Source organism: Colias eurytheme, chromosome 13 (genome assembly GCF_061535395.1).
Source record: "Colias eurytheme isolate Ceu_HAF_F1 chromosome 13, ilColEury1 Martin Lab GWU primary, whole genome shotgun sequence".
Lineage (NCBI taxonomy): Eukaryota > Metazoa > Arthropoda > Insecta > Lepidoptera > Pieridae > Colias > Colias eurytheme.
Window position 1 is genome coordinate 10428126 of NC_142992.1, and position 25798 is coordinate 10453923.

A 25798-nucleotide genomic window follows, 5' to 3' on the forward strand; every position below is an offset into this window, starting at 1 on the left:
AGGCGAAAATACAATAATAAGCTTAATCATGAGGTTAAGCGTGTTTTTTATATTTTTTTCCCCTATATTAATTATTAGTTATATCACTGCACTGACCTCATACACAGCCACACTGTGCGGTATCGAGTCTATATTCAGCAGGTAGAACCCATAGTCAAGCAGGGCGGCGGCATATCGCGGGTGCTGCGGCCCGAAGGCCCGACGCGCCAGGGCTACGGCCTGCCGCACGAGCAGCCCCGCCTCACTGAAGCGCCGCTTCACTACGCACGCAGTGCCGCACGCGCGGAGCACTTCGATCGTTATCCTGTACCACAGATTGTAAATAAATAAATAAATACATAAATATTTCACATTGAGATATACATATATGGAGACGACACCGCCTACATCACTTATGTTCCGCTCAACATACGCCATATGGCGTTTTTTTTTAATGGTTTTAAAGTAAAACGCATCAAATATGCCTTCGTGTGTGTTACGATATTGCACAAATAATACGGAAATGTGCAAAGGACTCTTAAATTTCATCGGTAAGAACCTAACTAGATAATAATTTTTAAAACTTAGAGCAAAAAAATGGCGCACAGATTTTGTTCGTGGTGTCTCCTCCATACGTATAGTATTATAGTACGTATAGTATCTCAATGATATTTCAGGACAATTTCCACACACGGCACGATCTGATCCCATACTAAGCTTTCGCTTGTGTTATGGAAACCAGATGGCTGATAAACATACATATATAATTTTAAATAAATACTTGTATAGATAATTAACACCCAGACACAGAGCAAACATCTATGTTCATCACACAAATATTTGCCCCGGGTGGGAATCGAACCCACGACAAAAAAAATAATAAATAATAAATAAAAATATTTATAAATATAACAAAACCTTACTTACACACGGAGACATATTTATAATATTGTAAGAATTTATTCATGGAAATTTTTACAAAATCTCGTAGCGAAATAATTAACGATGCGCAAAATAACAATATCTTGCATGAGAAACACGCATACAAATTGGTGTAAAAATATAAATAGTTAAAGCAAAATATAAAAAAAATAACGTATTTCAAAATCAAGATCCAGCTTGCTTGATGAAAAAAAGCTAAAACAACAAATTCATAAAATCTATTTATCATCTGTCAAATGATCATATTCTGTAATGTATCAATAATCAAATGATGAAATCTACATTTGATCAAATCCCTGTACACTTTAAAACAATAAATATCCAATTTTTATTGTTTATACATGATTTGACCAACATTTAAAATATTTTATACAAATAACTAGCTATCCCAGGTACGTCCTACCACCACGTTCCACGTTCTGTCTAATTACCCCTTTTCGTGTTTTTGTTCCATATGAACCTCCCCGCCTTAACACTAAAAGAAAATTGCCAATCGATCAAGCCGCTATTGAGTATCGAGCAACACATTTGACGATTTATTTTAATTATTTTCGAACAGCACGTACTTGGCGGGCGTGTGCGGCGTGAGCAAGGCGAGCGCGCGCATGCCCCACGCGTGCGCCGCGCTGTAGTCGCAGCGCACGAAGAACAGCGCGCTGATCTCCTTGCACAGCCGCGCCAGCAGCGCCGACATGCCCCACACGCGCTCGCCGCCAACGCACGACTCCTCCGCGTACGATTCTAGCCTGCACAATACAATTACATTACCATCAACTACAACATCAAACTCAAAACATTTATTTACTCAACTAGACTATGTTAAGAAGCGCTTTTGAACCGACAAACAAAAAAAATTTTTTTCATTAGTCATCAACATACACAAGGAAAGGCAAAGGACCTAGAATAGAACCTTGCGGGACACCAACCTCTGAATCTCTTCATCATCCGTCTGAAGTGCCTTCGAGCACGTTTCTGCAATTGCTATGGGACCCTCTGGGAGCTGAGCCGTCGTGTCTTCTGGTAGACCGAGCAGTTTGAGTGCCAATTTGTATGTTTCGGCCGCCGCAGGGAAGCAGCAGTATACCGATTGTGTATTTAATAACCTGCAATATAAAACATTATTTTATTTACAAATGTAAGAAACTCCAAATAATTGATTCCGAAAACAGATTTGTTATTAAACTAATATTATATATAAACTTTGATAGGTAACTAGGCATCAACGAAAGCATACAATTATTACAATGAATAAAATCGGCATTATAGAAATAAATCTATCTTACCTATGGCAACATTCAAGTGTCAAACGTTTATAGTGAGTGGACTGTGGTTGTGACTGGCACAGATCCCGACACCTCAATAGTACGCGCTGCGCGTCCGCGTACCAACCGGCCTCGTTCAGAAAACCACCTGAAACAAGTTGTGTATAATTGAAACAAAATGCCATTACGAACTACTATGCTTCCTAAACACTTCCCGAACTACAAAATTGAGTTTACTATTATTCAAATTTATGTATTTACAGAGCTTTTCAATAAACTGGGTATATTTTTTATTTCACTTATGCCCAATCTAGGTTCTTCTACTACTATCCCTGCTACACTAAAAACTATTGTCTAATACTACCCGATAACACCCACTACAGAAAATTTCTCTCAATTTGAAAACTTTATGGTACAGACCAGATCTGACAGCAGATCTAAATTGCTTAATTGAATATTATAATCTTCTATAATTCTGAACTCATGACTAAAATAAAATAAAGAAGACTCGGAGACAGAGTCGATAGCCATACTTACCTAGCCTTAAACCTAAATGTATGAGAGAGTTCCTTGGGCGACTGCTCTGATCGCATCTTGCTAAATAGCTGGTGGCCAGTTCTGTGGATAGCTTCGAGCCGTGCTCAATCACCGCCTGAAAAGAACACAAACTACGTTATTTTACGAAAAAAGAAGAATATTTAAGTATTGAGATTTCCTGTTATACCAGGACAAAATTCGCATTCAGTTTGGTTGCATTTACATCTTGGCACAATAGCTTGCATGCCAAGCATGTTTTTCTAGCAAATAAATAAATAATAAATATTTATTTATTATTTATTTATTTGCTAGAACAAATGGACATTATTACACAAATCGACCTACTCCCACAGTAAGCTCAATTAAGGCTTGTGTTGTGGGTACTATACGTGGGTATATATATATGTGGCGACGATAAATATAATATATAATATTTAATAAATATATATATATATAGATAACACCCAGACCCAAGAACAAATAATTGAGTTCATCACACAAATATTTGCCCTGACCGGGGATCGAACCTGGGACCGTCAACAACAAGACACAATTCAATGTTCCTTCCGAACAAGTCAAGATCCTAGGAGCAAAAGCAAATATTATGTACTCGATAACATTGATTTAACACGAATGAAGGAATTTTCAAAAAAATAGTAGAACTTGAATAAAATGCAGGAATCAAGTTATTTCTATTTACAATACCAGTTCACTGATAAAGTCAATCGCCACACCATTAAACACACCGAATCATTAAACCATCAGCTCGTTAACGCCGTATCAAACATAGTTGCATCATGCATATCAAAGTTAAATGCAATTGTTTTGAAGGAACATAAATTGCGATGTCACATACACTTCACTTGCAAGTGAAATGGTGCGTATCTCGATGCTATGTAAACAAGTCAGTCATAGTACAAAGAGAACTTATACTATGTATGTACAAGTGGGTTACATTGTAAATTGTAATACATAGTGTGTAGTGAATAATTATGACACTTGTTTTGTCTCATCGAATTTACAAACACCAGCTGCATTTGTTATTGCATTTTTCATTATATTCAATTGTTATTTTTTCTATCATTTTTAATTACATGGTTAAGAAAAGTAACGTTATCGCTCGCTAATTGGATTATGTGCTAGGCGGTTTTTGTTATTCTTTTATGAATATTTATTAGACGTAATCGCAAATACGGTAAACAATTATCTTACAGTACTTTACGTTTCCAATTAAGGAGTAAGTTGTATTTTATTTAGGTACACATATTCATTTTGCATAATGGCCGGAATGTTATCAATTCACTAGTACAGAAGAAAAAAACGCAGACATGGTCTTTGACTTAACAAATTTCAACCAAATGAATATGTACATCTATGTATCTTCCAAAAGATAGATACGAAAAATTTATTGCTCAAAACAACTCTATATTTTTGTTTACAACATGTCGTAGAAAGTGAGTGTAATTTTTAACATACGATGTATCGAGCAAAAGTGTGATAACCTCTAGTGCGAACGTGATATAACTCATATCGAAGCCTTGACTTAATGAATAAAAAAGCAGACATAAAAACCACTCGAGTATGTTGCGCTGCGAAAGCATTACAAATTCGAATCAGTTTTATTTTCCTCAACACAAAATATACAACAACAAAACAAAAAATGATGAAATTGAAACAATAAGTCATTGCGAAGCTTCTGTAAAGAAATTGGTTAAGAAAAGGCTACTGAAAATAAATATAATATTAAGACTTCTTTTCTACAGTAGCTGTTCGTTCATACACTTGTTAAAATGGAAGCAAAATATTTCCTTACATTTGCTTCCACCAAACACAGCAAGAACCATAACAGACCAGTCAAAAAATCAATTTATGCCACTAATTTAACAGCTTTTTGTATTATAGACCTTCGCATTCCCATCCCATTACAATCTAATAGAACCCAAGTTACCAAGTGTGAAAAAAGCCTTGGATTTTAATGAGAAAAATCGTAGCAACATAGTAATTTGTGATGCCCCAGCTATGCAGCAGTGATCGCGTGATGTGACTATAGTATATATTAGCAACATTGTTGGTGGAATGTCGTCTAGCCAATAATGGGATATAGAAGTGGAATTCCAGGCAACAAATTGAGCAAAAGCCGGCCGGGGTGGTTACTTTTTAACTACAATGTGATTAGCGACGTGCGATGGGTACGGAGGCACGTCTGACAATTATTAGTAAAGCGTAAATTAGGTTGTGGAGAGACTGTCTTGTTTGTTGTGTTGAATTTGATGATAGCCATTGGTGAATGCAAATCTGATCCTTACAAAATAACTCAATTATAATTGTATATATTCTCTATCGTGGCTAAGAGATCTTCAATCATCTCAACTCGTATGTCTCGTGGTCTTTTCTGTCACACACAATCAAATTAATAACATACAATTTCAAAAGTAATCTATTTTTATCTAGATAGCAAAAACAGCTTTAGACTGGACGCCCCCGAATGGCCGTAGAAGAAAAGGTCGTCCCCCTGCATCGTGGAAGAGATCCGTGGTTGCTGAACTAAATAAAACCGGCCTGTCGTGGCAAGAAGCCAAAGCAAAAGCCCAAAATCTACGTGACTAGAGAAAGTTTACTGAGGCCCTATGCTCTTCGAGGAGTTAAAGGAACAATCATCAATCTATTTTTACGACTCGTTCATCTATAGTGTCCACATAACAGACAGCCAAAAAATTCCATTAAAAACAATTAAAAAATATTCCACGAACATACAAAGTACAAAAACTCGCTCAATGTGAAGCGCCCCTTATCCCAGCACTATAGCCTACAGCCTACAAACACTGGAGCGATCCAATTACACAAAGCTCATAACAACGAGGCCGTTGTTATTGACATACCTCCGACATCACCTACACAAACAACGAGTTGGAAAACACTACTACGCTTAACATTCGCAAAATTTTCCACCTAATTTACTGGGGAAAATTTCGATATTCTTTATGGCTTCATGGATTTCGACAAAATTCAGACAATTTCTTTGATAAGTTTTCTCTATCTTGAATCTGATATCCTATCCTACTAACATTATAAATGCGAAAATTTGTGAGGATGGATGTATGTAGGGAATCCAATCCCGCAAACGCGGGATCCCGCACCTTTTTTGCGGGATCAAAAATGCGGGATTACTCATGCGGGATCCCGCACGTTCGCGGGATTGAAAAAAAGTAAGAAAAATAGGCTCAGACGATGATCGGAACTATTATCGGACGGAACGGAACGTAATAAATGTCAGTTCCAGTACTCTATGACTGGGGATTCCCCTACGGCGCACGGGGATTTAACTTTGCGCGTACAGAATGGGTGGCAAGTCTAGAGCTGCTGTGCGTGTACCCACTCGAGATAATTCAACTGATTTGATATTGACACTTTTTGATTGTGGTCTGTGGAGGGAATAGGGGGAAGTATTTGGAAGCTGTTTATACATACGTAAAGTCAATTCCGCCTACAAGTGTGGAAGCCGCGCGTGCTTTTTCCGCCGCTGGCTATTTATGCAACAAGATAAGATCAAATCTAAAAGATGAAACGTTACTTTATCATTTCTTCGAATGTTTTAAAAAAAAAATAAGCTGATTTTAAATGCCTCTAAAACCAATGAATATGTTCTATTTCAAATAAAAATCTAAATATGAAACGTGAAATATTGTGAATATTGTATTGTCTTAAACATTTATATCTATTTAATTTATAATATAAGTGGTAACTTTGCTTCATGTTGATAAGAATAATTAAAAATATTTGTGTGTATTTTCTTTCTTTAAATTACATGAAACAAAAATAATAATTAAAATCAATCCCGCAAATCCCGCGGGATCCGCGGGATTGATGATCTTAATCCCGCAGGCTTGCGGGATCGCGATTTTGATGCGGGATTGGATGCTCTAGATGTATGCGTATGTATCTTTGTTACTCTTTCACGCAAATAATTAATTAATTGTAATCAGTTCAGTAGAACTGATTACAATTAATTGAGCAGTATTTCACGAGCTCTGCTGCATTACCTGTGATAATAAACTGCCTCTAAGCGACCTGGTTTGTAATTCGACTGTAATTCGTAGGTACTGAATCAGCCATATAGAACAGCTACCACAAATTGGGTGAATGTATAATGCATATCTAGATTAGATAAAATCTCACAAGCTAGTCCGTTTACCGTAACTTTGAGCATCAAGGACGGGTCGTTAACCACTAGCAGTTTACAAGAAGCAAGGTAATATGACTTTCCGTACATCACATTTTATAGTCTATATAGAAACTGGAAGATTTTTATCCATCGTCAACTATCACGTATGTTACATGGTAGGAGGTGTATGGAGGAGGCATGAGGAGGAAACAACTTGTTTTCTAAATAAATATAGCAAAAAAAGTTCCGATAATAAACTGTTTAGTTACAAGAGAAATGAATAATAATAGTAAATCATTTATTAATAAAGTTAATACATTGTAATCGATGCATAAGATAAATGTATATTCGTTCAACATAAAACATAAACAATATACATATTGGCGATGCTTCCAAGAACGGCCAGTGCTACTATGTAGAGGAAATAGAGGAGTCAAAAGATAAAGCTATCGTAAAAGTATCGGACACTAGCTGTTAATTAACAAGAGGCGACGAATAAGTAGCACATTGTAATTTATAGCACTTAACAACACATTAATCGAGATACCTTCGAGCATTACTTAACGGATATTCCCGTGCATTCATTATCATTAATGATATTACCATCTCGATGCTAATTACCCACTGACGTTAATTTTATTGTTACACTAATTACATATTATTATGGACTCCTTAATACAGCGTCATGAAAACTGACAACTGTAATTTATTCATATGAAAAGCAAGGGAGTGGAAGATCTGGGACGAGACAATCTTTCACAATAGAAAAGTACAGAAATATTTCAATTATCTGAATAAATTTATATATGCATACTTTTCTAATAACGAGTTTATTTTTAGAAAGCAAGAAATATCATAACAACACTCCAAAGGTTGTCTATTACGTAGAGGTATTATTTTCCAACCCACGAAGAGAATACAAAGCCGAGCTTTTCCTCCTATAATTCATTTATAATGACGTCATTGTATTGTAAAATCGATGATAATCACAAACACTATACAATGCGCGAGTCTCATGTCATATGTAACTACTCCCCATGACCTAACGACCTGTGGCATATGGCATTTTGAATTTTACTAATCTTAGTACATATATTTTTAAGACCACTTCATAATATGTGATACCCGCATCTCTGATTGTTCTTATAAAACAGTTAGAAATTGGGAAATAAACGCAGTCTGCAGCGAACTTTTCCTCACTGGAAATTTATTCAGACATCATGTTACAAGGGCAGTATTTCAGTAAAAAAATAATTTGGCACAACTGCTCATTACAATACCAAAAGGCAGACGCCAATGTTTACGTAGTCGTGAGTGGGATGAGCTTGCGCAAGATCTGTAACTTTGCAACATGCGCTAATCGTATACATATATTAGATGGATAAGTCTATCTAGTCGCTAATATGAAATATCTTTAAATGATATAATATGACAATTGTATAATAATTTGCCTCCATTGTCTTCAAAAATTTATGTTCCAGTAAATATACGATTTTTATTTGTATTTGTAACTTTCCATCCCGGCAAGTAGATACATGGCTTGGCATCAGGGTTTGTCTCCACATTTAGCCAGGGATATGTGGTTGTTATCAACTTCTTTTTTGGGAAATTCTTTCTTTTGTTCATAGGAAGCGTTGACTAAATGACGTCTTCCGGGTCTTACCATAGCCATATCGCATATGCCCTATTTCATTTACACACACAATTGACAACATTTCAAAATTTTAACCTACTTATTTTTTTATTTTAATCAAAACTAGATCAAAAATTATTATACACGTATTTTTTGCTTTTTCAAAATATTAAAGTTTTCATTCATCTTTTTGAGTTTGAAAATCATCTCATTCTAAAATGTCGTAAACGCCAAATGACGTCATACATACGGAGGAATAGATTTTTTCCTTTGCGACGTAATTTAGATTAAAAAAAAAAAAACTCGACAGTTGACATTTAACATTTTATCACTCTTGACAGTTGACACTAAAATAAACCGCCATTCGCCAAGCTTTGTAAGTCTTTTCGAGTATCTTAAATTTTGATAGCTAACATAGATTGTTGTAATTTTATACTACACAATGAAAGTTTCCGAAGGATTTCAGTCTGCTGATAATAGAAACCTACCTTCAGTTAGTTATCTGATGATAATGGAATATATGTATGAAAACGATTGCTACAATGCTGCGGAAACTCGTAGTGCTAAAGCATTACTTGCATCTCGAGAATCTTACGTCGAAACAGCAGTAGGATACGTCGAAGTTAAGCGGGAAGGAAATTTGTGTATAATTAAATGCCGTGTAACACCAGAACACAAAGTTAAAGGGAAACTATACGTCGTGTCTGCTACAATAGATGAGACTGCAGAAAAAATCATAAAAGTTGAATGTAACGACTGCGCAGCAGCAGCAGGAGGGTGCAAACACGCCATTTGTTTTGTAATTTGGCTTGTTAAACGATCAGATGAGCCATCGGTTACATCAACTGTTTGCTATTGGACTAAACCCAGACTTGCCGCAGCTGTTACAGATAAGCAGTTTGTTTTGGCTAAAAATTTGGGAAGAAAAAGGAAAGTTCCTGAAGATATAAATGTGAATGTAACATTATCCACATTTACTAATGAGTGTAATCTGCGCAATATATCTGAAGGAATGATTTTAAAATATTGCCAAGAACAGCAGCCTGCACTGATTGATTTAACCGTTTTTAATTTAATGCTCCAGTTTATTCAAGATGTCCAATATGATCACAGTTACATGGCATTTAAATCATGGTATGCAAACATCATTACAGACAACCTCAAAAACCAAATAGCTGAAAAAACTAAAAAACAGGCTGACTCTAAATTGTGGCATGCAATGCGTCAGGGTAGAGTGACTGGCTCCAAAATTTATGAGGCAGTGAAATGCAAAACTACAGATGGTGCATTAGTCAACAGTATTTTAGGGGGATATAAAGTGCCAGAGACTCAAGCTATTAAAAGAGGCAAAACATTAGAAAATCTAGTTATTCAGGAGGAGCTTGAAATACAACTAAATATCCACATCGAAAAACAAGGCTTAATTTTACTATCCCCTATAATTGGAGTATCCCCAGATGGCATTTGCAAGGACTTTGTCATTGAAGTAAAAAGTCCAATGAGTCAAAAAGCAATGAAAAGGTACATAAACGAAAATGAAATAAACGAAAAGTTTAAAGCACAAATTATGCTTCAGATGTTTGCTGCTAAAAAGAAAAAAGGATTATTTTGTGTAGCTGATCCACATTTTGAACAAAACAAAATCATCCACAAATACTGGATCCTTTATGATGATGATTATATGCAACATTTGTTAAGGGGTGCTGAAAATTTCTGGGAAACATATATTTTCCCAAAAATATTGGAAAGTGTTAAATAAATAGAACTTTATAAAAAACAGTCTTTTATTTATAGGAAATTATGAAAATCATAGGCATATTAAGATTAAATAAAATAAGTATTTTACAAAACTACATACATATACATAAGTTTAAGTTTGAACTTAATAATTTCTTAGTAAATTTAACCTAAATGTCCTTACATACAGAAATGACATTGTTTAAAATTATTTTTACAGAATATTCATTATTTATATTTACTATAGAACTTTATAAATTAATCAAACCACATACTATGGTCACCACTTCATCTATCTGTTGAATTAACTTATTTTAACAATTTTTCACTATGGAACTTTGTAAATTAATCAAACCACATGCTATTGTTACCACTTCATCGATGTATTGAATTAACTTATTATTAATAACAGAATGTGGTTTTAACAATTTAAATAATCTTATTCTCCTAATAACCCTCTCTATATGAATGCGTAGACTGGCAATAACTTTACTTTGAATGGCTTCTTTTTTTGTTAATTTTACATTTTTTGCAACACTTGGTGGACGAAGAAGCTTTATGCCTTTTTTAGTCAATAAAGTATCAATATGTTTGAATCCCCGATCTGCTAATATTGAGCAGTTAGGTGGTAACACATCTAAAAATCTAGATACTTCCACTATGTTTGTATCAGATATCCTACCACCATGGCCAGCTGATACAAAAACAATGAAACCATCAGGTGTTGAAGCCAATAAATATTTTAGTGTGTTAGCATTTTTATACTGAGACCAGGTCAGTGATTGCTCTATGGGTTTGGATGGTTTTTCTATTTCTATTTCAAAACAATCTATTATGCAATATATATTTGAGTATTCTTTATTTGTTTTAAAAGAAGATGGTAAGTTTCGTTTTACAGTCAAAATAGGGGGACAAAAAATCAATTGTTTAAAAAAATTAGATAGTACATAAAGAGCTTTATAAAATATACGCCATAAAGTGCTTAGAGATATACAAAACATGTCTGATATTTGCCTGAATGATAAATTATTTTTAATTTTGTATAATGTTATTATAATATGTATAGATTTTAATTTTAAATGAGACACAAAAAAGTTTATTAACCAATAATAATTTTGTGGTAATCCTATGTAATCTAATGGCCTTTTTTCAATTATTTCTAGCATGAAGGATTTTTGTATGTTTTCGTTTGTAATGTCAGAAACATCTACAGAAGTTGTAGTAGTAGTGCTACCCTGTGTTGATGGTATGGCATCATCAATATCAATTTGTTCACTATTAAAGTCATCATCATCTTGACAAAAAGATAATGGAGCTGTCTTAATTTTACTCAAAGAACAGTTAGTGGTGCGATCTGCCATTTTTGGTTTCACTTGCACACCTTTATTACAAAATAAAATCATCTTATTTTCTGTGACACTATCTATCTCCATTGGAATTGCTGCTGATGATGTGCTAGGCTGAGGTTCCCTTAATGGAGATATATTAGGTAGGAGGGACTGCGGTAAAGAAGCTTTGAGTTTGGGTCGTCCTCTCATAGTTGACCAATACATGTAGTTAGTTATATCTTCTTTTAACTGCAACAAATATTGATGTAAATAATGGATTGAAAGAAATCTAAGTTTGTAAATATATTGCCAGAAAAATATTCAAGTATACTATAATAGTTTTAATTAGTTTAATGAGAACACAAATATTGATTTGAGAATCAAAATCTATGTAAACAAATTTATTCAAAAAAACAATTCTGCTATTCTAAATCTGAATAATGTTACATTGAGATGATCTTCACATATGTAAAGGCTACGCTTAGGGCAATCAACACCCACTGCTTTACACCAGTCTTGCTTAGACGCACTGGGCACCACAAAAAACATTTTTTCGTTATGTTTAATAGAATTGTTCTTGCAGGAAGGAACAAAACAATATTTGGCCTCTTTAAAAGGTGTATATTTTTCATTTAGATTCATCGTGAGATTAAAATCCAAAACAAAAACAAAATAACACGTTCTAACAATACTTCGTTAGCTTGAAATTTGAATAATCACAAACAGTAAACAGTAAACACTACAACTATTGACATTAGAAATATGACACAGGTGACAGGACATGCCATTGCCATGTTAACGTCAAATTGATAGTTTTTTTTTTTAACATAGAAAATTAGGCTAGGGCGCGTTTTTATTCCTCCGTATGTATGACGTCATCATAACATTTTTCGTTTTTATTTAATTTCTCCTAAAATATGCGATAAAAAAATTAAATAAATTTTTTTCTGTAATCGCAATAGCAAAATAAAGAAACGGTTTTTTTCTTTCATGGCCTTATAAAAAATGAAATGTTGTCAATTTCGTATAACGGACCTCGGTCAACAGAATGTGCATTAACATTGCGCTCCGACGCAATGCCACCAGGGTTACGTAACGGTCACGTCTTTGCTTACGTGCTAGGTGTCGCTAGAAACCACTCTACATATGCGTTTATGGTTTAACATACTTGTGTAGAAAACTGGAATGCTACGAGAAGTATTGCATTTTTCCAACTTTTACTAGTAAAAGTGAAGCTGAGTGATCAAACGGCCGAGTTAATTTTTATTCGCTCGCTTTATTTTTTTAGGTAAGGTTATCTGGGGAAATGATGTTAGTCTAGCCTTATAGATGAACCGCAACAAGTAAAAAAGGAATTCCTAAAATGCTGTATTTCTTCCAATAAGAATGCCTAGTAAGGCGTTAAGTATCATCCCTACTAATATTATAAATGCGAAAGTAACTCTGTCTGTCTCTGTTACGCTTTCCCGCTTAAACCTCTCAACCGATTTTGATGAAATTTGGCACAGACAATCTTTAGACCCTGAGAAAGAACATAGGCTACCTTTTATTGCAAAATATGTACCACGGGCGAAGCCGAGACGGACCGCTAGTTCATAAGACACTCAAAAGATAAAGCTATTGTTTAGAGAATTGTTTTATCTACATTCAGACGTTTTAGGCGTAACAGGACCATTTTCAATGTAAATTCTGGTGCAGAACAAAACCTATCACGAGAAACATTGTCGTATTTACGAGACGAGCTCAACAAAGAGATCCCGCTGGCCTACATAGCCTGTCATCACAGAACAATAAAAACAAATAGAAGTGCGATAATGTCATAATTAGTATGAAAACCAGTGTCGCCAAACCCACACATTTAAACCGATAGTTATACAGTACACTACAAGTAAACTATGCCTTTGATTGGACAGCTTAATTTGAGTAAAAACTGACTTAGGTTATAAATTCAGCATTTCAATATGTACCCTAACGCACCATGTTACGGTTTATTTTAGTATAACATCTCTAGGTATATTAGCTGTTTTGTTTCTCATTGCACAGAAATTCCAAATTCGAAAAACATTCAGCTACTCCACAACAGAGGGCGTTAGTTTTCGATAGATATAACTTTGAACCTCAACACATAGAGATAAGGTTGAAATTTGTGTCACTCAACATTAATGACATTAACTTGATATTTATCTGATGCTATGCCCTGAGGGATGTCAGCCTTGTTATCGATATCGAGATATCGATAATTCAAAAATAAATATTTTTTGTGTATTTTTCTTTCTTTCTATTATACGAGTATAGTATAATGTGTCACATTTTGGAGTATGTTTATTACTACTAAGTACGTCTTTTTATATTATTATTATTAAATAAAAAACGGAATAGAATAGTATTAATCTATATTTACAAAATACAAACAGAAAATATGCATTATTTTAAATCTTGGAACTGCCGTAGGTTTGCTGTATCGATGGCCTTTGTTAGACTGCTTAGTGCTGTTCGGCATTCAGTTAACTCGTCACGTTGCATTTATCCATTTCTCTTTTAAATTAGCCTCTTTGGGAAATCTGTAAATAAATTGGACAAATGAAGGCTAAGGAAAAATAAAATAAAATTTAATATTTATAATGTTTGTCTTTTCTAAAGTATCGATACTGTCGATATGCGCCACAAGCATCACTAAAGCGACATTCGTTTGTTTATTGCAATAATATTCCAGAAATTCTTGTTTGCTGTTCAATCTATAATAGTACTAATTTCTTACGGATTAAGGTTCATTTTGACTAGATATTTGTATACAATTTTGACAAATTACAAGCGAAGATATAACATAAAATATTATATGTAAAATAAATAAAAATAAGACTTACCGATGGTATGAAATGCCTCCATTGCTGATATTATTTCGTTTGCTATCATTTTTGCACTCTTATACCGAACAACACGTCCTAATTAATGAATAAATACGGAAAAAAGGTTTGACAGCTGACAACCGACTCGAATATTTTTCTGCGCACAACTGAGAGCAAGTTAGGTGATCTTACCTTACAAGTGACACGTGGGCCACGCCCACATCACACTTCTATCTACTTTACTGTTCTGTGCCTGTCATACATTTGATGCACATTGTTGCAACAATACGCTTACACGCCATTTGAGCGACAATGCCATAGACCTCACGTAAAACTAGATAGGTAGTGTCGTTTGTTTCAAATGAGTTTGTTTGTACAGCTACGATAGACAATGTAGTCACAGCAGTGATCTTTTTGTTTTATTTAATTGGCTGCTTTCGTTCTTTTTCTTTTCTTGAAGGATGGGATCCGCCCCCAGTGCTTCTTGCCATGTTATTTAAATAGAGAAGCAAAAAATCCATGCTGGAAGACGTACAGCATGTGTTTATCAGTGTGCTTCTTTATATTTGTATACTAACGCAAAATTAAGCAATCCTCCTATATTTAACTACTAACTAAACTAACCTTTTGTCCGAGGTTTTGCTGATGCACCCTGTTTCACGCCTTCAGTTTAAATATTTTCAAAAAAAATATTCTAATCTTCTAGGCCAACACATGTGTTCGTACATAAGCTATGCCTTTTATTTTTATAGAGGTAGATGCAAACTGCTATTGCGAAGTCGGGCGGGTATAAATTGAATAATATGGGGCTATTAAGTAATGATCACGTAATTTGTAACATGACGCTAAGGCCTAAGACATTCGTATATCTAGTGCAATTTATGCTGAGTCATCCTCGGCCGCAACGCATGCGTAATAACAATATAATGTATTAAATGCATTCTTTATTACGGCAGTGACATTGATAAACAATACGCGTGTACCATTGAAATGTATGGAAAAAGCGTGTCAGTATTTGATCTGGCGCGCAGCTTAATAATTAAATATACCCAAATAAAACGCTAGCATATCGCAAAAAGCAACCGGAATACCTCGGTATAACATGGTTATTTCCCCTTATACTGGGTTTTTTAATCAGCATCACCCTTTATCAGTTGCTAGCTGCTTCTTGTAAAACAACTAGGGAGTAGCAACAGATAGAGCTTAATGCTAGGATCTCACCTGAAAGCATTGCAATAGCCTCAATTGGGCTCCCGAGAAGCGCAGCAGCCGCTCGAATATCTCCAGCTCGGAGAGTTCCGCACCCAGGATGCATAGCCGCTTCTCTTGGAGCATCTGGAAATAAAAGAAAAACAAGATTTACTAAAATAAAATAAAATGTAAGTAAAAATTATTTAAGTGTAATTGTTTGATGAACCTGAATACCCAATATGCATTAGTCAAAACGAAAAGCAGTCTTTGCTTACAGAACTTTTTGCATTGATAAACGAGGAAATGGTGGAAGAACCACCTAGTGCTGATAAGGGACTGCCTTTATCAGCACAGCATTATAGTCAACTAGATTTCCGCCCGCGGCTTCGCCCGCGTTTTCAAAGGAAAACCCGCATAGTTCCCGTTCCCGTGGGATTTCCGGGATAAAACCTATCCTATGTGTTAATCCAAGTTACCCTCTATATGTGTGCTAAATTTCACTGTAATCGGTTCAGTAGTTTTTACGTGAAAGAGTAACAAACATCCATACATCCATACATCCATACATCCTTACAAACTTTCGCCTTTATAATAGTATTAAGATTATCAAGCATACATCATATCGATGGCTCCTAAGTATACTGAGTCAACTAACAAATTTAGGTATTTTCATATTTTTATATAAACGAACATGATAAATCGTGATCTTAACGGTCGTGTTAAAAAAAAATAAAAAAGTACAATAATTACCGAGATAATTTCACGTATACTAAATCAATTTCAATATCAGTTAAAATCGTACATTGTAAACTGATCTAAATAACATTGTACCAGTGTACGCGGGGCGTGAGGGAGGACACAATAAACTTGTATCGATATACAAGTTTATATCGGCTCATTAGACTATGAATGGCGGCAAGTAAGCACGCAACTTTAGGTAATAATTGTTCTTTAACATGTTAAATTAATAATATTATTAGAATGCAGTCAAACACGGCGCGAAATTTTTAAAAATTTACACAGGAATCGATGATATTATGATGATTGATGACATGAATTAATGATATTATGGTTATTGTTTTTATGGCATCAACAGACAGCAAAGAGAGGCGCTAGTGAAATTTCCAGTTGTGTTTTCAAGTTTATAGAAGACACGGTGGTAATGGTGTCAAAGATTACCGGTTCAGGTCAGACAACTGTGGAGGCCAAAATAGAAACAGAATTGTATTTTTAATGTATTATAATATGTATAATATATCTATAACAAACTTTGAAGTTTGTTATAGATATTAGTCATAGCTTTATATTAGTGGGTCCAAATGAAGGCGACAGTATGCACGCTATAATTGAAATACAGACGAAAGACAGCTACAGCTTTTAGTTTTGCCAAATCCGATGAAAAGCCATACAAAGTTACTAAAATGTCTCACTCACTTTAAATCAAAGCTATAACTTATAAACAACTGGACAACTACCAATGTTGGATCAAAAATGCCTTGGAATAAAGTAACAGAAGAACTAGTTTAAGTGGATTATCCATATAGGCTGTTTTGTAAAACGAGATACCAAGATGTTGTTACAAGTGGATAGATTGTGTAAAGATATCAAAAGCTACACGAAATAGAAAAGAGTTAAATATTGACGTAGATAATATTTCTTTAGCTTATCAGATACCCATTCCTATTGACCAAAATAAGCTCAAAGATTTGATGGATCTTTGTAAGACACTGGTAATTCCTAAAGAGTATCATTTATTTTATAATAATTTGATTTCAACGAACTCTAATGCAGCTAACGACAGCGATTCTGACTTATAATTATAGATATATGAATCTAATTTGTTAAAAGTGATATTTTTTGACCATTAGAAATGCCTAATAGACTGTTACGTTGTTAATTTATTTCTCTTTGATGATGGAACATTGTTAATTTGTTAAATGTTGATTTGTTTTTACTTGTAGCTTTTAGAAAGGCTATAAAGAAATTCGTAATTAATTATAGCAAAAAAGAGGAATTTCATTTACTTTTTAATAAATTATTGATTTCAACTAATTCTAATGGATCTAGAGGTCCGCGCCGCAGTCCAAAAGCCCAGCGGCGGCGCGCCGGGTGCGGCACCCGGCGCGGCGCGGCGTCGCCGGCGTGGGCTAGTTATTTTTAAAGTTATTAGGGGGTGGGCGGGCAGTAGAAAAATCTCTCTTTAAGTTTAATAAAAAAAATATTTTTATTAAAATCAAGTAGCTTAACTATTTAGTGATGAACATGATAATTATAATTTATAAACATTGCCAATAATTTTATTGGCAATGTTATGTCAGAGCAAGCAAAGGAGCAGGTGGGCCATCTGATGTTAAGTGGTCACCACCGCCCATAAACACTTGTAACACTAGAAGTGTAACTTCTAGTTGCCTACATGTTTATGATCTCTTGTTTTTGTTGTAGCAATACTTGTAGAATTCGAGACAAATTCAGTCGTACCTACTTTTATAATTTCTATTAATAAAAAAAACTTTTGTGAGATGTATGTATGTTGAAAACTTTATCCAACAAACATGGATAAAGTTTAAAACTTGTTTGTTACTAGTATTATACAGAAATTGCAATAAAATGACTAAACCACGACTGTATTTTGTAGGTGAGAACGCTATCAATGGATCAGACAAGTTCTAACATGTCACAGACTTCAGTGTAAACGCAAATGTGTTTTATACTTGTATAAATACTTGTTGGCTACAAAGTGTGAACGAAATAATGTTTGAGACAGTCTCAATACATGTATAAATCAAATAATTATGTTTTGAAAAGTATTCTACAAGTTTTGTATCAAACTAGTATTTAACTTGTTTCTTGGTGAAAACGAGGGGTTACAGGTGCTTTGCCGGCCTTTTATGGACAAATAAGCTCTTTTCTTGAAGGCCCCAATGTCGTAGTTGTTCAGGAACACCGCAGGTGGCAAATCGTTCCATAGTTTCACCGTACGCGGAAGGAAGTTGCGGGTGAAGCGGACAGTGGTGGAGCGCCAACCATCCAGATGGTGCGGATGGAACTGGTTTTTACGGCGTGTGGTCCGGTGGTGGAACTGTGCGGCTGGTAAAAGGTGGAACAATTCCTCAGAGCACTCCCCATAGTAGATTCTGTACAGTATACAGAGAGACGCAACGTCTCTTCGCACTGACAAGGGATCGAGCCTATCGGAAAGCCTACGGTCATCGACAATTCGAGCTGCTCGACGTTGGATGCGGTCAAGAGGAAGGAGTTGATACTGTGGGGCTCCGGCCCAGAGATGAGAACAGTACTCCATATGCGGTCGCACCTGAGCCTTGTACAGCTGAAGTCGGTGGGCCGGCTTGAAGTACTGTCTCGATCTACGGAGCACACCAAGTTTTTTCGAGGCTAATTTAGCCTTCGCTTCCAAATGACTGCGGAATTGAACGTCACTCGAGATTTCAACTCCGAGGATTCCGATTTTCAGCGATATACTAAGGGGAGTACTCTTAAACCGATGTTCTACGACAAATGGGGTCTTTTTAGCGGTGAACGCGCAAACCTGTGTCTTTAGGGGATTGAACTCGACAAGATTAAGTTCGCCCTAATCCGAGACTTCTTGGAGAGAAGACTCGACTTCAGACACAAGTTTGTTTCGACTCTAATTGAGGCTTTCCTTTGAGGTGTTTGCACGGCCGGGATAAAGAGCATCCCCCGTACTGTCGTCTGCATAGCAATGCAAATTACTGATTTGTAACAAATCATGTTTATAATTATCATGGATAAAAATAATTTTGTTCACTTTTGCAGGATTTAGACGCGATCTCTTCGCAGTTAAGACTAGCCCAGCTACAGAAAAAACCCTTTCATTTGGCGTGCTTGTAGCTGAGATAGATAGAAGCGATCGCGCTTATCCGGCAAGCCAAGGAAAAACAACTTTTTTTTGTTCCCAGAACTTAAGAATGTTGTCCTCTACATCTCCTAAATCTGACGGGTTAGCCGTAGCCAAATATCTCCAACACTCTTGAGCGACGTCGTCATCCTCATCAATAAATCTATTGGAGTGTTTTTTGGCTAGCTTTTGGAGTAAAACATCTGGCATCGATATAGTATTATATACATTGTCTACTATATCGATGCGACGTTGCCGTGTTGTAGACAACAACGCGTGCGTGACACATGGTTCGCGCGCAAAATTTGAACTCGGCGCCAATTTTTCTGTGACCCGGCGGCGGCGGCGGCGCGCCGGGGTCTCTCGGCGGCGGCACGCCGGCGTGGCGCGGACCTCTAAATGGATCTAACGACTGATTTGTTAAGCATTAAAAATGCCTGAATTACTACTTTATTAATTTCTATAATTTTCACTATTGTTAAACGTAAGTTACCAATTGATATTTTTAATAGCGATTTGTTCACGTTGTAGCGTTTAGTAAAGCTATTATGTTAAAAACATATTCCTACTTAATTATGGCGAAAAATACATTGTGATTCTTCAAAATGAGTTGTTATTGGTTTCTTATTCATATTCTTCTTCCTAGCTTTTATTAATCCTACACATCGAAAGGTATTACATAAAAAAAAACCTAAAAATAAACCTCAGTAAATTACATTGGTCCAGTATACGTTGAGGTTTCAAATGTTTACTTTGCTAATTACTTTCCTAGTATAATGAGTCAAGTGACATGATTTCAGCATTTTATTATTTATTGAGATAGACAAACCCGAAAACAAACAAAAGTAAAATAAATTAATAAAATGACAATCATTATTTCATGTGAATTTGGTGTTAACGATAGATTTTGATGAACAACGTACATAAATATAACTGGTAGTTAAACCATTTCACTATTGAGTCCCGCCGACGTATACCCAGTAGGGCATGCAGAACCGAGTCCGGTTCCAAGTTTTTGAAACCCGGTTCCAAATCGAGCTCAGAACCGGGTAGAACCGGGTTACCCGGTTCTTTTATAATACCTCGGAAAAAAATACGAAACTAAACAAAAGTAACTGTAAAAGTCAAATATTCATTAACTGCAAACTGTAAAGCAAAAAACCGGCCAAGTGCGAGTCGGACTCGCGCTCCGAGGGCTCCGAACAAACCTATTTTTTATAATGTTGTAACTTTAAATTCCCCTGTGTGTGTCTCTCCATATTCCCCGGTCCTGAGCGGTCTCTTGCCAATAATTATTATAGGCTCGTTGCACGCGCAGGTCCACCCCTACACGATCGCGCCAGCGATACTTAGGTCGTCCAACTGGCGGTCGGCCCAGGGGTAGCCCCAAGTATGCCCTCTTCAAACCTCGTTCCTCACCCATTCGTTGTACATGACCGAGCCAACGAAGCCGTTGTGCTTTTATTTCTCCAAGTATATTTGGCTCGGCCATTAGTTTTTCTAGTTCGGCATTTGTTCGGACTCTCCAGCTACCATCCTCTCGTCTGATGGGACCAAAGATCTTGCGAAGAAGCCTTCTTTCGGTGACTAAGAGCTTGCGTTCTTCATTATGGGTCAGGGTCCAGGCTTCACACCCATACATAAGTATTGGTCTTATGACCGTTTTGTATATACGCAATTTGATGTTTTTGCTCAGAAGCCTGGACGCGAGCACCTTATGCAAGGCTGCACCACATTTCAGGGTATTTTGGATACGGATATTAATTTCTTCCTCCCTGGAATGTGAGGCAGTTATAGTGCAACCCAGATAATATCTAAAAATAGCAACTCTTTTATAGGTCGTATCTCCAGCCTGTAGGTCTTGGCGTTGAGCTCGTGTATATACCGTTTCATGTGGAGATATTCCATTTTGTTGGCATTGATTTTTAGTCCAACCTTTTCCGCTTCTTCTTTCACGATAATCGCAGCTTCACCTAACAATGCAATGCAGCATACCCAATCACCTTATGCCTTGACTTGAGTATTCGATATAAATTTCAGCTTGATACCAATAACAAAAAACATGACTGGATCTTTATATGAAACAGTAAAATCAACAGCTTTTTAAATTCACGACAAATCTAATAAAAATATTTCAGTACCCTAATTTTTGTCATTTTCGAAGCCTAATTTTTTTTTGGTAATACACCCGTAGGAAACTTATAGCATCTAAGGTTAGACACAACCAATCAGAGCCACGCTTGAGGCGTGACACGAAAATTCGCGATGCACGTAAGTCTGACGTTGCCAGATAGAATAAATTAGTTAAAATAATGCAGCAAAATATAAATATTACTTTATATTTTAATATTTTGGTCGGAACCGGGAGAACCGGGTTTCATACTATTCAGACCCGGTTCTCAAGATCTTCAAAAAACCCGGGTTTACCCGGGTTTTTCGGAACCGGGTAAACCCGGGTGCATGCCCTAATACCCAGCCATCTACAAAAAATGCCATTTAAAAACAAAAATCAGCAAAATCATTTTATACCAAAGGAAGGGCTTACAATTTTTATTAAAAAAACATTTACTTTGTTTCGAATTAATTTGATTTCATTAAAATATAAATGATTTGCCTTCAAATCACTCTCCTGTAAAATTACTAAAATGTCAGTTGACTCATTATACTTAGGAGGCATCGATATACCAATTACTATAACCAACAGGCACTTGAAATTCCTTCAATCCACACAACATTTTCTAACCTAAAACTCCATCGCCAAGACCATTTCAATGCCGTTTCTCATGAACCTTCCACTTTACTCAAGGACGCCAATTACTCAAGCCCTAGAAGACCTTCGCACTGCCAAGCACCATATCATGATGTATCAGCCACAGAGGCTGTTTACGTAATGCAATCACACGCGATCGCCGAGCACGCATCTGATGGCCCACATCGATTGCACTCTGTCGTCACCATCAGTCATATCAATGTTTATGTAATATACAACCTTCTGGTAATGCTTTACATTAATGTTAATGCTTAATACTGTACGGAAAGCATTTGAGACGATATGTTTTGGCAACTTCTTCATCTGATTTCAGGAAACTTCAGAGCTTAAAACTAAACTAAAGGTCTTCACCAAAAATTTGCTGAGTCGTAATTTTGGTTATTTTATTACTATGTATTTTCACGTCTTAATTGACTAGATTACGAGACCAAATACGAAGTTCATACTTCAGGTACGTACTCGCTTTTATACTTTTTTCAAAGAAAAACTAAGTATTATAGGGCCAGAAAACGCGGAAAACATTTACAATTTTAAACTAGAAATCTTCTGTGCATACTAATCAATAGGCTCAGTGGTAGCTTTTATTAGAACTATACATAGCAAATTGATTGTTAAATTCCTTGAAACCTGGTGTAGGCGTTGGTAATGCCAATTGCCATCTAATCTACGCCAATCTATTAGACATATCCTAAAAACAGAAGAAAATTCTTCATGAAATTGCTGCTACAAGAAATGAGTGATAATAACGTGTCTGCTTTTTCCAATTCCACCGAACCTTTAAGAGTTAGGTGTTTAAAATAATTACCTATATTATGAACAGTTTAGCGATTCATTAAATAACAGAACATTATTTGCAAAGACGTACCATAAACAAGTGTAAATAAAGTAGAACGACCTTTGCAAAGCCATAAACATCGCGAAACAACAAACTTTAAACATGATCTACAATCAAAAGCCACAAAGCCAACAATTGGCAATCATTATTCATTATCACTTGTGCAAACACTGATCGAATTATTAATGACCAGTGTAACAAACTGGGCATGGAAGAACGAGCTGTATCTCCTGCTCATAATAGTCTGAATAGCATGTGCTCGATGAGGTATGGCGAGGTCACGCCGTTCGCCAAGTTTTAACTTTTGTTTTGATCTATTTACGGCTAGTCAATAAATATCGTGTGATTTTAGGAACACGTTTTTTTCATGTGAACCTTTTGAAATGTCAAAATATGCATATTTAGTGATAGTAGACATAAACGAAGGTAGGCCAAACATACGGGGGCCCCTTGCTTTGGATCAACGTACAAGGAAGTGTTAGTTCTATCTGAAGTCGAGTTTTTAATGACCTTTGCTAAATACTAAGCACCAAATAATTAATTGATTATATCACGCGAATAATATTAGTGTAGCACGCGTAGGCGTAGCATAGGATACATTTTAGACATAATTATGGAGCAATTAATGAATTTTTAAAAATATATCTCATTGTAGCTTTAGGAACTCTTGAACGTCTTTGTTCAGTTGAAAGCCCACAATATTCTTTTATTTAAATACTGCACAAATACGAGTGCTAACCTAGTAATACAGGGCAAAACAATTGTTTACATATTTCATGTGGATTAATGACTGGAAAATCCTCAATGAAACTCATTATTTAATAATTAAATATTATTATGAAGCAAAATAAATAGCAATGCTATTGATTCGGCTATATTCCAATATTTATTTGGTACGCTCATATTGACTCGCGTAAAACAAGGAAGTTATCATACTTTCAAATTGCGTTTTACTTGCAAACAATGGAATTGTTCATAGCATAGGCGCATTGGCAGCTTATTAAAATAACGTAAAACGTATAAAAAAGTGGAAAATATTGAAAAAAAAGAAATAAACGAGTTTAAGCAATTCCGTTCATATTATGTAATGGTACTTGACATGGTCAAATTTTGCATGAGATGAATTTATTATAATTTGGAAGTAGACAGAAGACAATTTATAGAAATAGAAATAGAAAGCGTTTTTTTTAACAATTCTTAAACAATTTACACATCCAAATCATTATAGTTTTGTATTAAATATAGCATATGCTTCCTTTATCACAATCTACCTTATTCAGCCATACAGCTTGAATAGCAATACCTAATAGTCTTCGCTTACGAGCAACATACATGTCCACAGCTCACATTCACACTAATCTTCAGGCTATAGGCCTATTGCACATTATCAAGTAAGATAAACTAATCTGATATAAAATTTCTCCGATAATTCGCAGCACGATAGCAGCAACCTTGACCTGATGGTCACGCACCGCAGCGGGTCAACGACCTCTTAATGTCTCAGCCGACTCAACTTTTATTTGATTTCGATTCGAGCCATGAATCACGGTTAACCACAGAATTGGTAACAAAAAACATAGACTCATTTTTTGTAGCCGCTGACTAAGTGTAGAAAATGCCTCTGCTAATAGTTTTTTATTGGTGGCAAAGACCTGCTAGTGTATTGTTTTTTGTTCTACGTTAAAATTGGCCGTTCAGGCGGTTCTTTCCTATGTCGCCTTATATAGGGAGTCGTAAGTTTCCTTTCCTTATTAGTGCCATGGAAGCGTACATCCCCGGGATTAACAGCTGTTTAGTATGGAATTTCTTTGAAGGCACAAAGCACACATTTATTTAAATGATGGATGCAATAATGCAAGCGGTGTGGAAACAATGATGCAGTTTTAAACGCTTCAAATACTAAATATGCACATATAATAAAAGGCGTAATTAACAAGTTTCCTTCAACCAAAAAAGTAGGCTTTGGAGTCCTTATCATAATGTCATCACAATCATGTCCTTTTATCACTTTAATTTCGTAATGAGGTTAATTTTGAATCACTGCATTTCGTACAAATTCGTGTCTACATAACTAACGTAGCAACAAAACTAATGTAGCTAGAAAAGTCAATATTTACTGTTCTCCTTAACGGTAGATACGATAACAACGAATAAAAACGCATTTTCCATGAAAAAATGCTTACCTCCAAAACTTTGAGTTCATACTCAAAGCAAAACCTCAAACTCAAGTCACCACTAACAAACGTGCGCCCTTGATACCCATTCTAGGAGATCGTAAACAAAACCATGATCGATGGTAGGTACATTATATCAGTTATCACTGATTATGTGATATCGCTGGGAATTTCTATGACGCTATTATTGTTTATTTATTATTACTAGTTTATTATTACTAGCCCCGACTTCGCGCTATGTTAAAATGTCTATATTAATCTTCAATAGTAAGATAGGCATTATTGTAAAAAAAAATAATTTGCATGATCGCATCAGTAAGTACTTCTGAAGATCCCTACAAACGTACAATGTTGGAAACTTTACCTACTTCTTTATAATATGAGTGTGTAAGATTTATTATATTTATGGAAAAGATTTCCGCGACTGCACACTTTTTAAAATTAACGCAGAAATAAAACCCTTATTTGATACTTACATTACAGTTATTGAAGACAGAATTTCCCGTTCCATTCCCGTGATAAGAA

The 25798-nt window shown here is 35.6% G+C and overlaps 2 protein-coding genes across 4 annotated transcripts in view; both read right to left on the reverse strand.

The window, feature by feature from the left end:
- Pat1 (Protein interacting with APP tail-1) overlaps window positions 1–25798 on the reverse strand; it is a 56966-nt gene that overhangs the window by 9634 nt on the left and 21534 nt on the right. The window contains exons 2-7 of the mRNA XM_090108460.1: window positions 15648–15761; window positions 2721–2835; window positions 2205–2331; window positions 1848–2024; window positions 1488–1667; window positions 97–304 (exon numbers count right to left, since the gene is read on the reverse strand). Coding sequence (XP_089964586.1) covers window positions 97–304; window positions 1488–1667; window positions 1848–2024; window positions 2205–2331; window positions 2721–2835; window positions 15648–15761 — 921 coding nt within the window. The remainder of the gene's footprint in view (window positions 1–96; window positions 305–1487; window positions 1668–1847; window positions 2025–2204; window positions 2332–2720; window positions 2836–15647; window positions 15762–25798) is intronic.
- LOC149903662 (uncharacterized) lies at window positions 10296–12514 on the reverse strand. Of its 3 annotated transcripts, none has more exons than XM_090108833.1 (2): window positions 12082–12514; window positions 10296–11829 (listed from the first exon to the last, which is right to left on the reverse strand). In XM_090108833.1, exons 1-2 carry the CDS (start codon window positions 12220–12222, stop codon window positions 10567–10569), a joined length of 1404 nt encoding a protein of 467 aa, XP_089964959.1. In that variant the 5' UTR covers window positions 12223–12514; the 3' UTR covers window positions 10296–10566. The 3 variants fall into 3 exon arrangements, with proteins under 3 accessions (XP_089964959.1, XP_089964958.1, XP_089964960.1); XM_090108832.1 differs by having other exon boundaries at window positions 10297–11829; window positions 12028–12513; XM_090108834.1 differs by having other exon boundaries at window positions 10298–11829; window positions 12045–12203.

Bases quoted from the DNA above. Each gene is read 5' to 3' on its own strand.
- LOC149903662 (XM_090108832.1), bottom strand. From the start codon at position 12,222: ATGAATCTAAATGAAAAATATACACCTTTTAAAGAGGCCAAATATTGT. The intron at 11,830-12,027 runs GTAACATTATTC...TATTTGTTGCAG, and splicing joins TATGTGAAGATCATCTCAAT to TTAAAAGAAGATATAACTAA.